This window comes from Staurois parvus, unplaced genomic scaffold (assembly GCF_062004578.1).
Source record: "Staurois parvus isolate SC_StPar_1 unplaced genomic scaffold, SC_StPar_1.0 ptg001083l, whole genome shotgun sequence".
Taxonomy (NCBI): Eukaryota; Metazoa; Chordata; class Amphibia; order Anura; family Ranidae; genus Staurois; species Staurois parvus.
Genome location: NW_028318879.1, coordinates 702,320 through 725,637, shown reverse-complemented (window position 1 = coordinate 725,637; position 23,318 = coordinate 702,320). Strand labels below are relative to the sequence as shown.

At 40.5% G+C, this 23,318-nt stretch overlaps 1 protein-coding gene across 3 annotated transcripts in view; it reads right to left on the bottom strand.

The window, feature by feature from the left end:
- PALLD (palladin, cytoskeletal associated protein) overlaps positions 1-23,318 on the bottom strand; it is a 440,752-nt gene that overhangs the window by 79,054 nt on the left and 338,380 nt on the right. For all 3 annotated transcript variants that reach the window (XM_089658595.1, XM_089658596.1, XM_089658597.1), the window contains one exon: positions 44-733. In XM_089658595.1, the coding sequence (XP_089514721.1) occupies positions 44-733 (690 nt within the window). The remainder of the gene's footprint in view (positions 1-43; positions 734-23,318) is intronic.

Sequence of the window (23,318 nt, the reverse complement as noted above, 5' to 3'; positions counted from 1 at the left end):
GTAACATCATCTACATTGACAAAGTGAAGGAAAATGTACTCACGGAGGCATAACACCTTTTGGTAGTCCAAGTTCATTGAAAGAGACAGGTGATGGCTGAGATGGCAACATGGAACTGAGGAAGGCCGCAGGGCTGTGGCTGGAGCTAGAGCCTCTGGTTGTTGGAGACTGAGATGGACTGTATGAAGGAGAAGGTCCAGATCCAGGAAGGGGTGGAGGGGGTGGAGGAAGAGGAAATGGATCCTGGGCAGAATAGTTTGCAGTTGGACTCAACACAGGAGGTGGAGGAGGAGGGGGAGATGAGGAGGTTGGCGACCAAAACTGTTCACCTTCAGAAGCAAATGGCTGGGAGAAAGGTTGCACGGGAACCCTGGTAAACTGCTGTTGAGGTGTTGAGGGTGATATTGGGGATGGGATGCTGGAGGTAGAGGAACCCGAAGATGGTGTAACGTAGCCTGGGGCATTGCTCATGTTCTGGGCAATAAATTGTTTAGGCCGAGCGTAGTTGAAGGAGCTTGCTGGTTGCATAGCAGGAGAACTGTGGGAGTTGAGAACACTCATTTGCAGTGGTGGGGTAATAAGCTGACTGGCCTCCAGCTCCTGGAAGGAAGGTGGAGGAGGAAAGGATGGTGAGGGTGGTGTGTTTTGCTGAAGACTGGTTTGTTGCTTCCAAGCAGCAGATTCCTTCTCGTGACGTATCTGATTTTGTAGTTGCAGCAGTGTCTGAGAATCCCTGGACAAGAGCAAGATTAAAAAAAAGAAAAAAAGAAAAATTATGAACAGAGAAATGGTATGCATGGCATCTGAGCTGTGTGTTCAACAGAAACTACAGAAGGAATGCTGCAGTGTATTCCTAACAACAGCTAAATATGAAACAGAGTTCTAAAGAAAATAAACTTACAAATGTTAAGAGGATGTAGTAGCTGGTGTCTCCTTTTGCAATAGACACTGGGGGGTTGAATTACAAGTTAGGCTGTTCACTTTGCAAGTGAATTTTCCCCACATGAATGTAGTGACATTTCATTTTGCAAAGAATACTCAAACACTTGCAAGGAAAAAAAAGCATTCTTGCTTGCACATGACTGCACGATGGAGCAGAATTTCATCATATTTATTGAGCTCTGGGAAAACCTCTCTTGCAAAATGCAACTTCTCTTGCAAAGTGAATGGTCTATTTGCCTTTAGTAAAACAACCCCTGGACGTCCAATCCTGAATGTGTCATATCTCTGACAATTGCACTCAGATTACACTGAGGATAAAACAGAGTGCAAAGCATAGAGCACAGTAACACATTCATACAAAATTTACTCTTAGTGGGACTTTCTGATCATTTTTGGCTGAGTTATTGAACTGCAGTGCCCTTGCAGAGTGATAAGATGATCAGCAAGGCACAACCATTATGCATCACTGCTAAGCAGAAAAAAAGAATGAGCACAGATAATTAATGAATATTTAATTTTCAGGTATAGTGGAACTGTTAGTAAAACCAATTTAATAGAAGTCAATGGAAAAAGGTGCCCTCACATTTAGTAGGAAGAATGCAACCTTACAGTGGTGGTCAGAATTCCACCCTTACAGACAGCTGCAAAAATATTATTGGTGTCATACTGTTGGTTTCGCCAAGTGGCATTGGTCCAGGAACTATACAGGCACCATCAAATGTGAGTTCAATCATCCACACCTCAAGGAACCCTAGCAACCTCTGGAAAAACCCAAGGGTTCCATGGAAACCTGTTATAGATTGGCTGCTACAGAATTGCAAACCAGTCAAGAAAACACATTTTAAAACTTTAAAAAACATTGGCAAAATTACAGTAAGTTGATCTTTTTCATATATCTAGAAATGAAACCTTGCATTATGTTAAGCAAGTTTTAATTAAAAGCCAAGGGCCTTGGTGTGAAATAAACATTGCAGCTCACTATTTCTTAAATCAAAAACTTTGATTTCTCTCTTCAGCTACTGATTCTTCATAACATTTGTCCAGAGTTTGCCCTTTGTAGTTCTTTCGAGCCTGCTACAGGTTCTGGCAGTGGATTATGGCAGAGGAAAGGGATATGGAGGAAACAGAATGCTGCCATATTTTGTACAGAGGGCATTGTAAGCAGAAATCTGGCAAGTAAAGGGAAGCAGCAATTGTGGGTGGGCCCTCGGACCTCCAGAAACAGTTTCCCCCCCCTGCACAGTTACACCCAATGTGACACTATATTAAAATATGCTCCATTTTATTTTTACATCTTTGGGTGTTACAGGCACACACCTTCACAGAAACTGTGCATAATTTACTTGTGCATAATTTACTTGTTTAAAGGACCCTCTTACATTTAATAATAATATGTAAACCCAACATTTCGTACTCCTGAATGTGACTGCTATATTATTATTATTACTATACAGGATTTATATAGCACCAAGTTTGCTCAGCGCTTTAAAATATAACGGAAGACAATACAGCAACAATACAGTTCAATACAAGAGGGATAGGAGGTCCCTGCTCCTTGGAGTTTACAATCTAGGAGGGAGGGGCTAGTGGTACAAAAAGGTAGTAACTGTGGGGAATGGACTGGTTGGAAGAGTAGAAGATTCCATTATTAGCTGAGGGCAGGATAGGCTTCCCTGAAGAAATAGGTTTTCAGAGATCGCCTAAAAGTGAGCAGAGTAGGCAATAGTCTGATAAATTTGGGTAGAGAGTTCCAGAGGATGGGGGAAGCTCTGGAGAAGTCCTGCAGACGAGCATGGGAGGAGGAGACAAGGGAGCTAGAGATTATGAGGTCTTGCGAGGAGCGGAGAGTACGGTTTGGGTGATATTTAGAGACAAGATTGGTGATGTAATTTGGGGCAGAGTTATAAATGGCTTTATACGTTGTTAATGTTTTGAATTTTATCCGTTGGGCAATGGGAAGCCAGTGGAGGGATTGGCAGAGAGGGGTGGCTGATACAGAACGGTTAGTAAGGTGGATGAGTCTGGCAGCAGCATTCATTATAGACTGAAGAGGGGATAGTCTGCGATTAGGTAGGCCAATGAGGAGGGAGTTACAATAGTTAAGGCGAGATATAACAAGGGAGTGAATAAGTTGCTTAGTGGTTTCCGAGGTGAGGAACGGGCGTATCTTAGATGTTGCGGAGGTGAAGTCTACAAGATTTGGACAGTGATTGGATTTGGGGGTGAAAGGACATATGGGAGTCTAGGATTACACTTAGTACCCTGGCATGAGGGGAGGGAATGATGATTGTGTTATTGATTTTGATGGAGAAGTCAGGGGAGGGGGCACGGGCTGGGGGGAATACTAAGAGCTCAGTTTTGGAAAGATTGAGTTTGAGGAAGTGGAGTGACATCCATGCCGATGTGTCACTTAGTAGGTTAGTAATGCGAGAGGAGACTGAAGGGGTGAGGTGAGGGGTAGAAAGATAGATTTGTGTGTTATCAGCATAGAGATGGTACTTAAAGCAATGGGTCTTAAGTTGTCCAGGTTGGTGGGGTCCAGGGAGGGCTTTTTAGGTATGGGAGTGATGTACACATGCTTTAGAGGGGAGGGGAAGGCACCAGTAGAAAGGCAAAGATTGAAGATGTGAGTGAGGGAGCATAGGATGGAAGAAGAGGGTGACCGTAGTAGTTGTGAGGGGACACGATCCAGGGGGCAGGTGGTGAGACGGGCTTCTCAGAAAACCTTAGTGACCTCTTCGGTAGTAGCAAGGTCAAAAGAGCAAAGTGTTGAGGGAGGTTTAGTAGAAGGTATGCTAAGTGGGGTGGATGTCTGTGCAGTGGTGATGCCCCTAAGAATTGTGTCAATCTTGTTTTTGAAATGATTTGCAATCTCGTAAGCAGTGAGTGAGGTACTGGGTGGAGGTGGAGTAAGTAGAGAGTTAAAAGAAGAGAAGAGACGACGAGGACTGGATGACAAGGAATTAATCAGAGTGACAAAGTAGGCTTGTTTGGCAGCATGAAGGGAGGAATTGTATGTTAAGAAAGCAGATTTATATAGGGTGAATGCTTGTTGAGATTTGGTTTTACGCCACAATTGCTCCAGAGCACGACTATGTCGTTTAACCATGTACTTGTATGAAGAAGTATCTTGTTCTCTTTGTATTGCTTCCTTTGTGTGAAATCCCTGGTGCCCCTGCCAGTCCCTCTACTTTCCTATTACAAACTGACCAAACTAAGCAGGAAAGCACAGCGTGGCCAGTTTACTGGCTGTGCTGGAATTCAGCCTGCTCTACTCCAGTGTTTATACTTAACACCCCCCCTCCCCCTACACAACCTTTCACTGGGAAGATCAGTGTGCTGCTCACTTATAAAAAGGCAAAAAAGGTATTTATAATGTATTTTCTATCTATACACAAATGTTTTGACTTTCATTTCTATTTTAAACTGAATGGTTTCTTTTACAAGTTGAGGGTTTATATATACTTTAAAGAACACAAAATGAATTATTTTTATATTGAAAGCAGATACAATATTACAAATTTTACAATAATCAAAAAATTCTTTAGATTACTCCTGAGGTCTTCTGAGATAACAGGAATGTGTCTCTTTGACAACATAAACCAGCTGCCAGCTAGGTGATAACATTACTGAAAGCAAGGCTACAAATATCAATCATGACCAGGTTCATCCCACAGACACTGCTCTAGGTATGATAGAAGGGTTATTCATAAACACTATGCTCATGATGATGGAAATATACAAAGCATTGCACTAAGACTCCAACATTATTGGTTTAGAAATTGTTTTAGGTTGTTTAAACATTGGAAATTGATTGATTTGATCATCAGACACACCTTTGTACAAACAAACAACATATTATATTAATTCTATGTTAAAGCAGAACTCCACCCCAAAGGGGAAATTCTGCTTGTCTGCCTCCTCTCCCCCTCCACTGCCACATTTGGCACTTTTTTGGGAGGAGCAGGTACCTGGTTTTGACCAATGATCTGAGCTAGAAGTTCACCTCTCCTAACCCCCACAGCCTTCTAGGACATTTCACAGGTCCCAGAAGACTGTGGCCTATTCACAAAGTGCAGCAAACTTCACACATGTGCAGTAGGAAGCCGCCTGTGAAACCGCAAGGCTTCACTTCTGGTTTCCTTTACTGATGATGCCAGCACCAGCACCCAAAGCCAATTGAAGAATTGGCTCAGATGAGGGCATCGCTGGACCCACAGGACTGGTAAGTGTCCTTATATATTCAAAGTCAGCAGCTACAAATAGCTGACTTTAAATTTTTTATTTGCAGCCTGGAGCTTTGCTTTAACTTATACTCAAATGTCATTTACTTAATATTGTTATAGAATTGTAAAGGTTATCTATAAAAAGACAGTTTGCTATGACAAGTAATCCATTGGCAGAGATAAGCTTCCATAAGGGCTAAAAGTGTAAAATGTCCCTAAAGTATTCATATTCAGGTACACCTATGGCTTCATTGTTTAAGGGAATATAAAATGCAACTGAAATTTAGCATCAAAACTATAAAAAGGATGAGGTAAGGTAGACACTGGCCTTGTCTCATCCCATGATGAAGGCTATAGCATATTTGGCAAAGCCAAAATTAAGTCCCATTAATCTCCAAGCTGAGGCCCGTGGGCTAGATGTGGCCCTTTGCTTGCTTTTATCTGGCCCTTGGGGCACTACTCCTCAAACTGATACAAAGAACTTTCCCTTCCACTAACACCAACAGTGGGGCACTATTCCTTTCACTGATACTAACAATGGGGCATTGTTCCTTCCACTGACACTAACAATGAGTCATTATTCCTTCTGCTGATACCAATGATGGGGCACTATTCCTTTCACTGATGCCAACAAATGGCAGTATTCCCCCCACAAACACCAATGACAGAGCACTATTCCTCCTACTACTGAACCCTGGCGCTATGCAATTTTCTTACTCCCACTGGCCACAATCTGCCCCTCTAAAGTCTAAAGTAATCAAGCCCTTGGTTTAGAAAGTTTGGAGATCGCTGGTATAGCATGTAATAAACAAATTGCCAAAAATTGCTGTATCCAAGGCTGCACATCAATACTATAAAAGACTTCTAAGTCGCCATGCACACCGGATGTTTTTACAGGTGCTGTTTTTGACTTTTGACATTTTTTTTCTACAGCTAGTAAACCCCACAGCAGGTTATCATATGTGTCCATTCACACATATACTGTAATCAATGTTTTTTGGCAGGGACATTTTTTAGCTGGAAAAAAAAAAACAAACAAAACAGAATTAGTGGGTTTTTAGAGGAGTTTTTTAGCTGGAAAAATGCTCTAACGTTGAAAACCACAGCAAAACGCAGTAAATCACGGTAAAACACCGCAAACCAGCGATTTTGGATGTTTTTTTTACCAAAACCATTTTTTTAAGAAAAAAAAAAAAACACAAAAAATGCTGAATAACACTAATGAGGAAAAACATGGGAAAATGCCACTATACGCGGCAAAACGGTAATAAAAAGCTGAAAAACTCAAATTTTTAATGTGACTTTACACAGCTAACGTTACCAGCATTATCAAACAAGCCAGTGTGCATGGAGACTAAGTGTTCCTCTCAGTACAGCTTTTGTTAGCAGAAGGCTGTCATGTAGGTTGTCTGTTTGCCCTGTAACTAGAATGATCACACAAGCGGGGATGAGAAGCACAGCAGTGCCTAAAAAGGCAGTCTTGTTTCTAACTTGCTTTGTGGCAGCTGATGGCTTTATCATTAAAGGACAAGCAGCTGAACTGATGCCAGTTTTCCTTTTTTCTCAGATTATCTATACAGAGGAAATTGGGTTAATGTTTGTTTAAAAGGAATCAGCTGTTCATTTGTGAGACCACAGTGCAGTTGATAGTGACAATTCACCAACACATATCAAACAGGTCACCATTTGTCAGCCAGCTATAAGTGGTTAGGCCTCAGTCACATTGGCAATGATATATATGTATTTTTATGCATTTTTCTACATTTACATTTTCTACATGTATATAAATGCATGGAGTGATTTTACATATATTTACTTCATTCAGTTTAGCTGTGTTTTGAGAAAACAGTATTCTCTGTATCCAGGGGCAGATTAGATACTCTGAATGCATCTAAACACATGGAAATGCAAGTACAATTAATTGCAGGAGAACTTGATCTTGGAAGCGTAAAGTTATTAACTCTTCCCAGATAATTTTTCATTTGTTTAAATAAACCAAACGCACGAGGCAAGCATAAATGTCACCTTACTGGCACCATATGCTCAGATCAGGAAAGACTATTTTACAAAAGTGCTAAATGTTTACAGATAATGTATAAATTGTCATCTTTGCAACTTAGCTTTCATACAAAATATCTGTTTTATGGCTCATTCAGAAAGGCGCTGAGACCTATCGTCTCTGCTGAGCCACTTTTTGCTGTGTGTGCATCTACCACAGGTATGCAAGCAGCCCATAGGAATGGATTTCGATGCAGTGGCTGCATTGACACATTCGCATGTCAAATTTGACATGTAGGCAGGAGCAGGTGCACTGTGTCTGTGTCCAAATCCGTGCACCCCCTCTTGCCCACATGTCAAATTTGGACATGTGACTGGGTCTCAGCGCCTGGATAAGCCCTAAAGAATAACTGATGATTCAAATAAAATGGAGAAGAAGAAGCATGCAGACTGTGCCACCTTTAAAATGCTAGTCAGGGCCCCAAAACAGCATTAAATCAACAAAGCATGGGAGTCCCAAGAAAAAAAGTGGCTGCAGCACATCACCGTGAGATCTACACTCATTGACCACTTTATTAGGTACACCTGTTCAATTGCTTGGAAACACAAATTGCTAATCAGCCAATCACATGGCAGCAACTCAAGCCTGTAGACGCGGTGAACTTGCTGAAGTTCAAACTGAGCATCAGAATAGGGAAGAAAGGGGATTTTAGTTATGTTGAATGTGGCATGATTGTTGGTGCCAGATGGGCTGGTCTGATTATTTCAAAAACTGCTGATCTACTGGGATTTTCACGCACAACCATCTCTAGGGTTTACAGAGAATGGTCCAAAAAAGAGAAAATATTCAGTGAGCAGCAGTTGTTTGGATGAAAATGCCTTGTTGATGTCAGAGGTCGGAGGAGAATGAACAGACTGGTTGCTGCGACATTCAGATGGTAGGGTCATAATTTGGCATAAACAACATGAAAGCATGGATCCATCCTGCCTTGTATGAACAGTTCAGGCTGGTGGTGTAATGGTATGGGGAATATTTTCTTGGGACTAGCAAGGTGTACCTAATAAAGTGGCCAGTGAGTGTATATAAATGATTGTTTAAATTATATACATAATATAACAACATGTACACAAAAGAAACCTCCTCATAAACTGACTGGTACTTGTGGTATAATTAATCAATAAACCAATGATCAACCATGGGATCAAAGCCATCCCCTGGCTGGGTCAGACCCAGAAAGTGCACCTTCTAACCTTTCCAACTATATCACCGCATGGACAATATCAATATACAAACAAGCTTCACTACAGAATAAACCTCATACATACAACCTATAAAACAAGTCAGCTTAGCATAATTATTAATCATAATTAATAATATGCAATGGAATTGACTGACCAAAGGCAAATAAGCTGTTCACACATGAAGTTGAACTATGCAAGGGAATTTTCCCCAAAGCTTTATGAATGTGGTGAAGTTTCCCTTTACAAAGAATACCCAATCACATGCTAAGTTTTGGGGCATATTCCCTTGCAAAGTGAACAGCCAATTTGCCTTTACTAAATCACCCCAATATATCAAAATAGATAATATAAAAAGGTTCCCCAATTCATACGACGGTCAGATGTTTCCATCAAACAGGAAAAAAACAGGGTATTCAAACAAACTACAATATAGAAACAATAGAAAGAGAGGCAATGGTAATATCTGAGTAAACCCAGAGGAGTAATGTGAAGAACCAGAGGGCTGCAAGTTTTATATTTATTTTTACACACTGAGGTTGAATTACATAGGATGGATTCCCATCTATGTTTGCAAAAAACGAGAGTTAAAACCCGGTGGTTTAAAGTGTAATCTGCTATAAGGGTTGCATATATATATATATATATATATATACACATATATATATACACACACATACATACACACACACACACACACATATACACACAGTAAAAACAACTGGATCTGTGCTGCAGATGAGCAAGGTGCACAGATGATAGTCCAGGTGTTATTTTGAGCATTGAGGGGCATTGAGAGGCCAAAGTGAACAAGTTGTCTAAACCAGTTGTGAACTTTGGACATACCCCCTAAAAACCTTAGTGAAAAACAAATGGCATATACCATAGGCACTGTTCACTTCAACAGTGCGACTTCCCTCAGCCACATTTGTTGGCAAATCCCAGATGTGAAATGATGTTCATCATGCATAGTGTGAATAGGCCCTGTATATCCTCTTCATTGTGCTGACTAAGCATAGCTATAGCATCAGAATGTGTTGTAAAATATATTTTACTGCTATAGGGTGGCAGGGCTGTGAAAAAATCACGTATATATACATGATTTGCATAAACACCACAGGTCTCTCTCCTGCCAAAAATGACATGCTGCTGTGTATTTCTCTGCACAGTAGAGAAATATACAGCAGCATGTTTCCCTAGTAAAACACACAGAACATGATGTAAAACAGTTAATCTTTTGATTGCCCCTTCCTGCCCAGTGTCATTAGTACAGTGTCAGTGCTTTTTATTAGCACTGATCACAGTATTAGTGTCACTGGGGATGTCAGTGGCAGTTAGTCAGTCCCCCCCCCCAGTGTCGGAATGCCCACCGCAGTCCCACTGTAAGTCGCTGATCGCCGCCATTACTAGTTTAAATTTCCAGTATATATACACTGCCATTTGTAGAACTATAACTTTCACATAAACCAATTAAAATACATTGTGGCCTAAATGTATGAAGAAGTTTGATTTTCTTAATTTTACTGGACATGTTTTATAGCAATAAGTCAAAAATATTGTTTTTTTTTTTTTTCAAAATTGTCGGGTCTTTTTTTGTTTATAGCGCAAAAAATAAAAACTGCACTGGTGATCAAATACCACCGAAAGAAGAAAGCTCTATTTGTAGGAAGAAAAGGACATACATTTAATTTATGTACAGCATTGCATGATCGCGCAATTGTCAGTTAAAGTAATGCAGCGCCGTATTGCAAAAAAAGGCCTGGTCAGAAAGGGGGGTAAATCCTCTGGAGGGTAAGTGATTAAACATAATTTGTGCCTCAACTCTGCCTGCTTTAACAGGCTTTACAAAAGCAGCCTCCCTCTCGCCCTCGTGCAGGAGACAGCAACTTAGCTTCTGCTCTTTGAGCAGTAGCTTTCTGGCCTCCAAGGAACCACTCGGATCCAGAGACACTGTTGGGAAGAAAGCATATCACCCCCCCTGAAATGCAGGACCTTAGATGCCAGCTGTCTCCTGCAGTATAACAATCCATCAGTCAGTGTATTTGCTCAGCACCAGCTGCAGTAGTTGTAGTGTTAATGCACACAAAGGTCTGAATGGGCCCAAAAGAAGTAGACAATGTTCACTCAACTTGGTCAATAAACTGAAGCTATGGTAATTTCACATCTAATTATGTAAAAGCCCATATTCATAATTTAAAATTTCCCTTTGCACAGTTGGGTACTCAGATTGAGCATAGCCTCTTTAGCCCTAGTTTACACTGAATGCAACTTTGAAATTGCGCTACTTCACTTGAAGTAGCGCAATTTCAAAGCAGATCAGTTTGATCTGTTGATTAATTTGAACCTACGATTTTGCTGTGGCATGCAACTTCATTTAACAGAAAGCAATGCAAGTTGTAATGAGATTGTAAAAAAGAAGTAGTGCAGGAACTATTTTTGAAATCGTATTGCTTCAAATCGCACTGATTAAGACAGTGCCATAGAAATACATTCGATGCGACTTCAGGCGCGATTTGTATATTGTATTTCACACCTGTGTAAACCAGGGTTTATTCACTAAGCTGAGTGAGCTAATTAAACATTCCCCACTTCTTAAGCAAACCAAACCCATTGTATATAAAGAATTATAGCATTTTATAATTGGAACAAAGGGGTTTACAGCTGAACTTCATGTCCCCAGCATGTAATGGAAGAACAGGCTTATTGTAGTTAATACTAGAGTTTTATAATGGCCCTTCCAGAATTACAACCAGATACAGATTGTAGACCAAAGTAATGTATGACATGTGAGCTTGGGGAAAATATTTGTTTTATTGCTTTCCCAGCCACCAAGAAACAGAGCCACTTCTGAACATGGTCCTTCTGGACAATAATGACTCATCTGGGGCAGAACCACAACACAGAAGACGGATATACAGGGGCTGCTAGAAACTGTTACAATGAATTCTCGTTGCTGGGAATCTTTCCTACTTGTATCAGCATATTATTTTGATTTAACTTTCCAGATGTGGACGCTTGCAGCTGATTTATCACTATTACTCTGTATTTTCCATTTTGAAAATACTTGTTAATTTTCCCATTCAGTAACAAGGCTCTGGGGTATAGCCTGCTGTTCAATGGCATGCCCTGTGGTTTCTGTGGAGGGTAAAAATGCTTCTGTATGTGAAATATTTTGTATGAGAATTATAGCTAAAAATAAAGTGAACACTACAGGGTATATACTGGAGTCACTGTAGGATTCCTGATGATGTAATGAACTGATTTCCATTATACAACTGAACACGACAGGGCCCTAGTGCAAATAGGAAAATGGGGCTTCCCCTCATATGTCATACAAATATCTTCTGTCTTCCCACAGACAGGAATACTTTTGGATGAACTCCAAGATATGGAAATATTCTGTACATACAAGAGGTATGTGTATTCTTGGTGTCCTTTTTGTATTTCTATTCCACATGAAATGTTGCCTCTGTGCAGAAGCTTCCTCTAATAAAGACCAGTCACAGCTACTCTCTCTCCTTGTGCAGGGTGACCGGTCTTGTATCTGTCCTCCTCCTGTAATGGGTGGGCCTACTGGGACTCTCCCACAGCTCTACTCTCTGCACAGAAACAGGGGAATTCAATGAAGTTTTTGATCCACTATGGGAGTTCTGGTAGATCACAAGCTAATAATGGCATGCAATGCCAAGCTGGGGTTTCTAAAGCGAGCAAAATCCTCCCTTGTATTAAAAGAGGTATAGACTCCAGAGAGAGAGATATCATATTACCCCTGTACAAATCATTAGTAAGACCTCATCTGGAATATGCAGTTCAGTTTTAGGCATCAATTCACAAAAAGAACACTGGGGAACTGGAGAAAGTACAGAAAAGGGCAAAAAGGTGTTTCTCATGCGTATTCAGATGAGGTATTCTTGCCTTCTGTAACAAGAAGACTTTTTACGTCTTTGGCCCAACAAACTGGAGTGCTCTTAACTGTATCAAATACGTGTACTGTAAACTCTGTACACATAGTTCCCCCCAAAGAGGCCATGGACAGAAATACCTGACAAGTAAAAGTAATAGTTTAAATCAAATTTTGGATGATCACATTATTTGTATATTTTCATCGAGCTCTAGTGCAGAGTGTAGCCTTATAGACTGGCCAATAAACACAGTAGCAAGTGTTGGGAATCTCCTTCCCTATCAGACAAAAATACACATTTTTCAAACTGGCCCAGTTTAGCAAGAAACCAGCCAAACTAGCAATCCACTTATGTCCCCATGATGCTCACTCTGCTGTGAAAAGGGGCAACCACAGAACACAGCTAACAAATGTAAATGGCAGAAACATTCTGAAAATGCTTTTCTCCTAGTCTTCAGTGGCTAACCTTGATGTTCTAACATTTTCTTGCAAATGTAGAATTCTGTTGGGATGGTATTTGAATTCCTTGAGACAGGTACATGAATCTGTCGATGCCGACACTGAGGGAGAAGAGTCCGTACTGGACTCCCTTCCTCCCTGCCCAGCCTCTGTGCCATCACACTGACAGGTAAATGGCTAAGGAGTTTTAAACTAAAGGTGGGTGGAGCCTGATGGGGAAATGGGAGACTAGCTCCACATCCGGTCTGCTTTACTTTTGATTGACAGCAGATAGCAGTGGGCAGATTCCTAGCCACTACTGAGTCCAAAACTGGTTTTGGAATCAGTGGTAATTCTTTTAGAATGCAAAGCAGCCCTAGTGACAGATTCTAAAAGTGGCGGTAGTACAAATTACCTGAATCTGGCCCATGTCTTGGTGCCTGTACCAAAGTCTTGGCAAGCCACCAGATCCATTTCTAATGTATAATCTGCACTGACATCTATATGGTTTTTAATATCTCCTAGACTGAATAAAATCCTTAGTCAAAATTAGATAGCAAAGGTAGGAATCTCCCCCCCCAAAAAAAATTAGGGAATTTAGAACAGAATTAGGAGATGAGAAAATGCCATAGGGTACAATAGGAGAAGCTGACCATCATAGCACTTATGCCTATCAAAAGTATAACTAAGACCAGGATAGACATACCAAAACCAAAACTCTATACCTCCCATAAGGAAACGGACTTCTGCAACCATTAGCTTTCAGTAAGGCCAGAATAGTAGAAAGAAGAGGTAGTTCGATGGATTGCTTTTCGGATCGTGGTTTAGAGATGATTTCTAGGTGTGCAATATTGCTGCTATACCTGAATGCCTGTTTTTGATCCCAAAGAGGATTTTACATTGAAATACAAGGCCGCAAACCATCACCGCTGTGTTTGCCATGTGGCTGCAACATGGTCCATTTGATTTCATCAGGTGCTTTTGACAGGTGTAGTGCCTGCCGAACCTGACATGGTGAGTTAAAACTAGCGCGACCCGCTGCAATTTAAATGTGCTAGTCTGAACTGCCTACAGTAAGGTAAACAACCGACAAGATGGCCAATGCTACTGCAATGCCAACACCTGTTTTTTTATCACAGCTATCTACCAATGTGAACTTAGCCTTACTGCATATCAAATAGTTTACTGCTTGTTTTTGGAAATACATTTTTTTTTTTAAAAGCACACATTTGCTCAATACTGAAAATAAATGTGTTCAGTGGGGTTCAAGTGGAAATCACAGTTTTCTTCAGTCCACTTCTCAATGTTCTAAGTATACATGTGCAAGTTTCTTGCTTATAGGTGACACATGTAAGATGTTATCTCCTTGTAACTGAAGAGAAAACAGCTTGCAAGAAGCCTGAAGCCAGTTTACTGATGGATGTAAATACTTTTCCTTCTATGCCCTATATCATTAGCCACAGGCACAGTGCTTTTTCTGGGAATAAATATTTTTCATATTAAAACATCTGTTTTGAGTTTCTATACACAGCCATTAGAGAAAGGTTGGACAAATGTACAAAATAACTGGAAACTAACCGAAAATGAATTTCCCTTGCTGCAAAAAAAAAAAAATGCTTTCATTTTAATTTGTTAGTCATGAAGTCATTGATAATATTGAGTTCTTTAATAGAAAAGCTAAATAAAAAATTACATCTGGGTAAATACTGATCATTGCTTATAACTGTGGTGGAGATATGTAAACTCTCTGCACCTTCTACACCAGGGGTCCCCAACCCAGCAGACCAGTATCAGTCCATGGCCTATTGATAACCAGGCCACACAACAGAAGGTGAGCAGCAACTGAAGTCTGTGACAGTCTTGTCTAGACCATGGCCACGACACCTAACAGCCTCTGTGTCCTATCCCAGGTCTCCGACGATGGCCACCGATGGCCGCCACCGATGTCATCCTATCAGCAGGGCAGGGGGTGGGAGGAGCTGCAGATCGGGACTGAGAACAGGAGACTTTTCATATTAACAAGTGGGTAATCACCCTCTTGCTAACATTATAAACTGGGCAGCCCCCACCCTCCATCCAGATCTGCACCTCCTCCCTGGAGAGACCTGGGAGAGGACACAGGCTGATAAGTGCCTCTACCCTGCCAAAAATAGGACTGTGCAGGGGAGCCAGAGATTGAAAGGAGGCACTGTGATGTAAGAGTGGAAAGGGGGAGGGCATTACTGCAAGGGGCACTGTGATGGGGGGGACTGTGATTGCACTAATAATGTAAAGGAGCATTGTGATATAGAGGGGACTGCACTGTAAAGGGGGACTGTAATCATTACAGCGCCCATTTACAGTGCAGTCCCCTTTATATCACAGTGCCCCTTTACAGTGCACTCCCCTTTTCATTAATGTAAAGGGGACTGCACTGTAAAAGGGCACTGTAATGTAAAGAGGGGTGATGTGAAGGGGAATTGAGGACACTGTGGGACTGCTTTAAATGAGGAAATGTGATGAAAGGGGGACTCTCAACACTGATAAAAAGGGGGGACTGAAAACTGGCCAACCAGTGATTTCTATTTCTATATACAATATCTGGATCCATGTACACTAGCTGTACAGAGTCTGCAATAAACAGAAATCAGAATAATCTGAGAGGCAAGTCAATACAATGTAATTAATATTCCTTTCCTCAACGCAAATTCTGTGTGTAGCTGATACTGTTTGAATTCAAAACAACAGTTCCCCATTCTACCCCACTATGTTTTATGTCTATTCTGCCCAAAATTAATAAAGGCAAAATTGTGCTTTAGATGGCCATGTGAGCCTAACCTGACCTGTTTTAGGCACTGGAAGCTGAAACAGGAGAGAAACCATTTTAGATTTATGTATTTTACTGTCTCAGGCTCTTTGTGTATATCCACTTAAAAACAGAAAAAAATAAATAAAACAGAAGTCAAATCAACACTTTTTTCATCTGTAGCAATTTTTCTCCCAAATCAGTATAACTATCTTCCTACATTTCTGCCTTGGATTTAGAATTATTTCGACACCATTCTAGGAAGGACACTGGGTAACAGTTTCTATAGGCTGCAGTGGTGGCAAGTTATGAAAATGGCAGTAAGTCTGGCACTTCTGGTGCCTCCACTGCTTAAATTATGCACTGGCGGTGGAAGTCAGTGTGGTACATGTTAACAACCAGGAGATAAAAGGTGTGCTTGGCGATTTCTCAAACCTCACACTGTCAGGTGACTACATATCACAGCTCTGAAGCAAACTCTCCACCTAGGCTGCAACTTTAGAAATGGGAAGTAGCGCAAAAGGATTATGTTACCTGATTTTAATAGCCTTTTTTTTAACTACTTTTATAACCTATTTTCATAAGCAAATGTTTTAATGCATGTACCAGCATCTCTATCTCTTTATTTTGGCAGTGTATGGGGCCTTTTTTCCCCACTTTAAATTCTACCTAATCTAGAAATGTTTGAAAACCAATTTATTTATGCAGTTTTCCATCCACCAGAAGAAACATTCACAAGTACATTTCCTTCATGAATGCAATTTCTATTTTTAATTTTTGTTAGCCATTTCCCTAGACAAGTTATGGGGAACACAGCTAGGACAGAAGAAAAGCAGAGCTTGGCTATGACATTTGCTCTCCCTAACAACACATAACAATGTACAACATCAAACCCAACTGATTACATTTTACTTGGGAGCAACCCATTAATCTACATATGCTGAACATCTGTGTCACAGAACTCAACCATCGTGTCATCCGTTGTCTCAAATACAAGAATGGAAATGTCAAAGGTAAGTGAATTTATCAGTTTTTTCACTGGTACCCTTCCCCAAACACATAGAGATTAGGAAAAAAAACTGCACTCAAATTCTTTAACACAATACTTAAATTTCAAAGCTCCTTGTTGCACACCCATGAGAAAAGCATTATCCTCATTGATGTCATTAAGAAGTCAAGAGCCTGATTAAAATATGAGAAAGTGAAAAGCTGAGAATTAATATATTCCATTCAACAGACGTCTGCAGAGCTAATCATCAAAGAATGCTAGAGAAGTTGTAATTATATTACAGGTTAATACATGATCGAAACATGCACTGGGATATAGTAGCCATTATGGCTGTGAGAATAATGCAGAAAATAATTTAGTGCTGACGCTTTTTACTCACTGAATGCAACTCAGTTTATAACATTTTATATCATGTGTTTTTTCTGGATTTTTGGTTGATATTCTGTCTCTATCATTTAAAATATACCTATGATAAAAATTATAGACCCTTTCTTTCTTTGTAAGTAGACAAACTTACAAAATCTGTAGGGAATCAAATAATTACTTTCCCCACTGTAACTGTGTATCAGTTCTGTGCTCTTTGGCAACTTCTTTGCCCCCAGTTTTATAGATCACCAAAATCATCTCAACAAAGCACAGCAGAACTTTGGTTTGTTCCATTTCAGCCTATTAGACTAACCACTTGCCCTCCATACGATTTACCACCCTTCATGGCCAAGCCATTTTTTGCATTACGGCGCTGCATTACTTTAACTGACAATTACGCAATCATGCAACGCTGCACCCAAATAAATGTACATTCTTTTTTCCCATGAATTGAGCTTTCTTTCGGTGGTATTTGAGTGCCTGTGCGTTTTTTAATTTTTGCGCTATAAAAAAATGACCAACAATTTTGAGAGAGAATATTTTTGACGTTCTGCTATTAAACATGTCCAGTAAAAAAAAAAAAATGTAAAAATCTAATTTCGTCATAAATTTAAGCCAAAATGTGTTCTGCTACATTTCTTTGCTAAAAAAATCCCAATATGTGTAAATTAATTGGTTTACATGAAAGATATAGCACTTACAAATGGCAGTATATATACTGGAATTTATTTATTTATTTATTTATTTTACTAGTAATGGCGGCAATCAGCAACTTATTGCGAGACAGCGGCGGGCATTCTGACATTGGGGGGAACTGACTTGGTGTCACTGACATCCCCAGTGACACCAATACAGTGATCAGTGCTACAAAAAGCACTGACACGGTACTAATGGCACTGGGCAGGAAGGGGTTAACATAAGGGGCGATTAAAGGGGTAGCTGTGTACTGGGAGTGTTTTACTGGGGGGCGGTGTGTTGGTGTTTTCACTGTAAGCACACTGCTCTGGATGGCTGTGCTGTGCACAACCATCCAGAGCAGTGTGCCCAAGTCGACAGGGAGGAGGACTATTAGTAAACAAAGCATTCCTCCTCCCCATTGGAGATCCTTGGTAATCACCAGGTACCAGCGGTAATCACCATCCGGGACCCAGTGATTGACAGCCGCGCGGACACCCCCTGCCCGGAAATGCAAAATCACATATATATATACATATACACACACACACACATATATATATATATATATATATATATATATATATATATATATATATACACATACACACATATATATACATACATACACACACACATACATACATATATATATACACACATACATATATATACATACGTGATTTTGCACACCCCTGCCGCCCTGTAGCAGTATTTCTGCTATAGGGCGCAGGGAAGCGGTTAATGACACAATAAAACAACACATGTATGAATTAATTATAAAATATATATATATATATATATATATATATATTTATTTATTTATTTATATTTATATAAGGGGTCTTCAAAACGTTTACACGGGTAAAATAATTATTGAACAGGTCACCATTTTTCTCAGTAAATATATTTCTAAAGGTGCTATTGACATGAAATTTTCACCACATGTTGGTAACACATGCAATCCATAAATACAAAGAAACCAAAACAAATAAGTTCAGAAATTAAATTATGTGTAATCAAATGGAATGACACAGGGAAAAAGTATTGAACACATGAAGAAAGGGAGGTACAAAAAGGCATGGAAAGCCAAGACACCAGATGGAATCTTATCAGTAATTAGAAAGCAATCCTGCCCCTTGTCAGTGCAAATTAATATCAGCTGGTTCAGTTTCAACTGATGGTCTATAAAAAGATGTCTCATTACCATGGTGTCACACAAGAAACATCTCATGATGGGACCACTTGTAGATAGCTTCAGAAAGACCTGGAATTAGCAGGTAGAATTGTTTCAAAGAAAACAATAAGTAATACACCTAAGCACCATGGCCTGTTGCACACTCACTGCAAAAGACTCCATTGCTGAAGGAAAAGCGTCTTGAAGCGCATTTAAAGTTTGCTGCACAACATTTAGACAAGCCTGTGAAATATTGGGAGAATATAGTCTAGTCAGATGAGAACAGAATTGAACTCTTTGGATGTCATAATACACACCACGTTTGGAGGTCAAATGGCACTGCATATCACCTCAAAAACACCATACCAACAGTGAAGTTTGGAGGTGGGAACATCATGGTGTGGAGCTGTTTTTCAGCATACGGTATTGGCAAACTCCATGTCATTGAAGGAAGGATGAATAGAAAAATGTACCAAGACATTTTTGATAAAAATCTGCTGCCATCTACCAGGATAATGATGATGATGTAGCTGAAATGTGGGTGGACATTTCAACAAGACAATGATCCCAAACACAAAGCCAAGGAAACTCTCAATTGGTTTCTAAGCATGGGCGGCACAGTGGCTTAGTGGTTAGCACATCTGCCTTGCAGTAAATGGGTCATGTGTTCGATTCCTGACCATGGAGCCTCCTGCATGGAGTTTGCATGTTCTCCCTGTGCTTGCGTGGGTTTCCTCCGGGTGCTCCGGTTTCCTCCCATACTCCAAAGACATGCTGGTAGGTTAATTGGATCCTGTCTAAATTGGCCCTAATATATGTATGTATGAATGTAAGTTAGGGACCTTAGATTGTACACTCCTCGAGGGTTAGGGACTGATGTGAATGCTCAATATATATGCGTAAAAGCTCAGTGATCTCCAAACTGCAGCCCGAGGGCCAGATGAGGCCCTTTGCTTACTTTTATCTGGCCCTTGGGGCACCATTGTTCTAAACTGATACCAAGAATAGGGCATAATTTCCCCCATTGACACCAATGAAGGGGCATAATAACTCCCAATGACGGGTCACAATTCTTCCCAATGGCACCAACAATGGGAACCAATGACACCAATGATGAGGCGCTATTCTGCTTGTTGACAAAAAAGATGGGGTATTGTATATTCCACAGAAGTCGGGACTTTTCTACTACCAATAATTCTTAAGTATGAAGTAAACTGACCCTTTGTTTAGAAAGTCTGGAGACCCCCTGACCTAGCTAGTTAAAATCTTACAGCTAAGTACAAAAATGGCAAAAATCAACTCTTTTTCATTCAAAAGGGTAAAACAAAAAAGACAATTACATATGTATTAATGAACTTCTGACCAACTATGGAACCCTGGGCTCTCACTTCACACAAAATGGTTATTTTGGATTTCTACTGTTTTAGTCTCATTGTTCTTTGTTTCTTATTTTTTTGTTGATCAACTTAAAAGTTTCTTTGCCTTATTATGTGCATTTCCCATCAGACTGAATTCTCTGTCAGGTGTAAACCTTTAACTTTTTATCAACGATTTCTGTATTAAAAAAAATGACATCATTTTCTGGAAGATAGTGGCTTCCTCATGCCAGTAGTGTTTAAATATCCTTGCAAGTAACTGCGGTCAGAGCTTAAGACTTCTGGAATTTACCCAGACCTCACAGTCCTCAGCATGGCCACTAGAGTTTCACCACTGGTCCTTTAAAATTACAATTATCAGTGCCAGATATTGCATTATATATTATTAATAATATTGAGATAGGCTGACATTACAGGCATAATTTACAAGGAAGTTGTGATTATGCCCCCACAGAAAAAATGTCTTGAGGCATGTTCATTTTTCAGACATAATGATGTTCTAATGCATTTAATAATTGTACCTATAAAGCTATTCAGTTTCCCCATGATCAGATCTGTACAATGTAATGTCGACAGTCAGCTTCTGTATTATTTGTTTTATTTACAATGCCTGTAATCTGAGCTAAATATGCTAAACAAGTTCTTGCTATCTACCTGACACTGGTTTACAACAATGGCATGAAAGCTGAAAGTTCTATTAATGATAAAAGCCTTGCCTTTTTATAGTTAAATTAGATGATTGGCAAAGATTAGTAATTATTTTTTCTAGAAAATGGAAATTGTGTAAGCCAATAAGCCTGCAGAAAATCAAGATTAAAGAAAAGGGTCAAAACTCCAGGATACACAAGCAAATAATTAGACATGGGAATCCCAGGAATGAAGACCTTCCAATCAAACTAAACATATTTGTCACATCTGTTTTGTTGCATGGGGGTTGTTAAAAGACATATAGGAATTTTAGAAGAAACACACTAAGCTGGAACATTTTTTTTTTTTTTCTTTTTACAAAATACCTAAAATGCACAATCAGCAAATTCAGGAAAAGAGTTAATTTGTCTCACTTTTTAAGCAACATTTACTATCATATGGATTTTCCCATTTATTTATAGATATCAATATTTGCTGTATTTAGAATATGGTCCATGTACATTCTTCTTCCAAGACTGTTTGTCATTTTCAATAGACAAATCATTGATTTAATATAAAATTCCCCACAGATACCTTCATTCATAAAAAATCTCAGTTTACCACACAATTGCAGAGAATTTTAGGTTAAATTCTTTATATGCATACCCCCACATTCAACTGCTGCAAACACTTTAAATCTACTATAATCCTACAAAGTGTGGTCAAATATAAGTGCACAAATTCACTTAGAAATATCTAAATGTCATAACTGGGCCCTAAAAATGTCAAATATTTCAAATGTAATATAAATTATGGAAATTACACTGCTTTCTTTTTTAATCTGGAAGATATAAGGGAAACACACCAAAAGAGTCCAAGAATATTTATTTTATTATAGAAGTCCAAGGACAAAATCCAACATGATTTGAAGTCAATAAAGTTCTCCCTTTACCAGAGATAAAACTGTTCATTTGCACAGAATGTTGGTTAATAAAACTGAATTCACTTAAAGTTAGACTGTCACAAATTGTGAGCAGGCAGGCATTTTATTGCAGAGACATGCATTGTCTTACATCTTACATTGCCCATCTTACATTGCCCTTGGTCCCTGTATGCCAGGACAGGCACCCAGAAGAAGATGCTGATGAAAGGACAGGGACCGTCGAAGGAAAGGTAAATTTAGCTTCGCTCTAAGGCAGGCATGTCCAAAGTCCGGCCCGCGGGCCATTTACGGCCCGAGGGTCGGTTTAATACGGCTCTCCATGTCAGTGTGTCTTATGGAGCGAATATGGAGCGGCCGGTCCGGTATTTCCACCACGGCCGTGTCAGAATACCGGGCCGGCCGCTCAGCTCTGCAGCGGGACCTTACCTGTTCCTCTATCCAGCGGCGCGCTGTCTTCCCGGCTTCTGTAGTGTGGGCACTGGGCATGACAGCAGGGTGCCAAGTGCGCATGCGCAAGAAGCGGTGCTTTTTGTGAATGGTAAGGCGGTACCTGGGACACATGACAGATCCCAGAAGCCGCCGGACCAATCACAAAGCGCAAGTGCTTCTCGCTCATGCGCACTGGGCACCCGGCTGTCATGCCGAGCTGGGAAGACAGCGCGCGGCTGGATCGAGGAACAGGTAAGATGAAAGAACAACTGCGGAAGTAAGAGCGGGTACCTGTCAAATTCAGGTACCCGCTCCCCACCTCCCCAAAGGTCAGCAGTCATCTGTACTGTCCGCAGTCTCTGGTCATCCCTGTGCTGTCCGCAGTCTCTGGTCATCCCTGTGCTGTCCGCAGTCTCTGGTCATCTCCTGTACGCTGTCCGCAGTCTCTGGTCATCTCCTGTACGCTGTCCGCAGTCTCTGGTCATCTCCTGTACGCTGTCCGCAGTCTCTGGTCATCTCCTGTACGCTGTCCGCAGTCTCTGGTCATCTCCTGTACGCTGTCCGCAGTCTCTGGTCATCTCCTGTACGCTGTCCGCAGTCTCTGGTCATCTCCTGTACGCTGTCCGCAGTCTCTGGTCATCTCCTGTACGCTGTCCGCAGTCTCTGGTCATCCCTGTGCTGTCCGCAGTCTCTGGTCATCCCTGTGCTGTCCGCAGTCTCTGGTCATCCCTGTGCTGTCCGCAGTCTCTGGTCATCCCTGTGCTGTCCGCAGTCTCTGGTCATCCCTGTGCTGTCCGCAGTCTCTGGTCATCTCCTGTACTGTGTCTGCAGTCTCTGGTCATCTCCTGTACTGTGTCTGCAGTCCATTAGTTCAGAATTTTTTTTTTCCTGTTTTCTGCCTCTAAAACCTAGGTGCGTCTTATGGTCAGGTGCGTCTTATACGGCGAAAAATACGGTAACTTGGCATAAAATAATTTATTTGCATTTAATTGTAATGGTTCAAAGAATGTTTGGAAAAATGTTCGGCCCTCCACCATGTTCACTTCATCCAATCTGGCCCTCTTTGAAAAAGTTTGGACACCCCTGCTCTAAGGCATCTAGCTTTTTTAATCCCAAAGGGATAATTCACACTATGGGGTTGATTTACTAAAACTAGAGTGCAAAATCTGGTTCAAGTCGACTGTGCA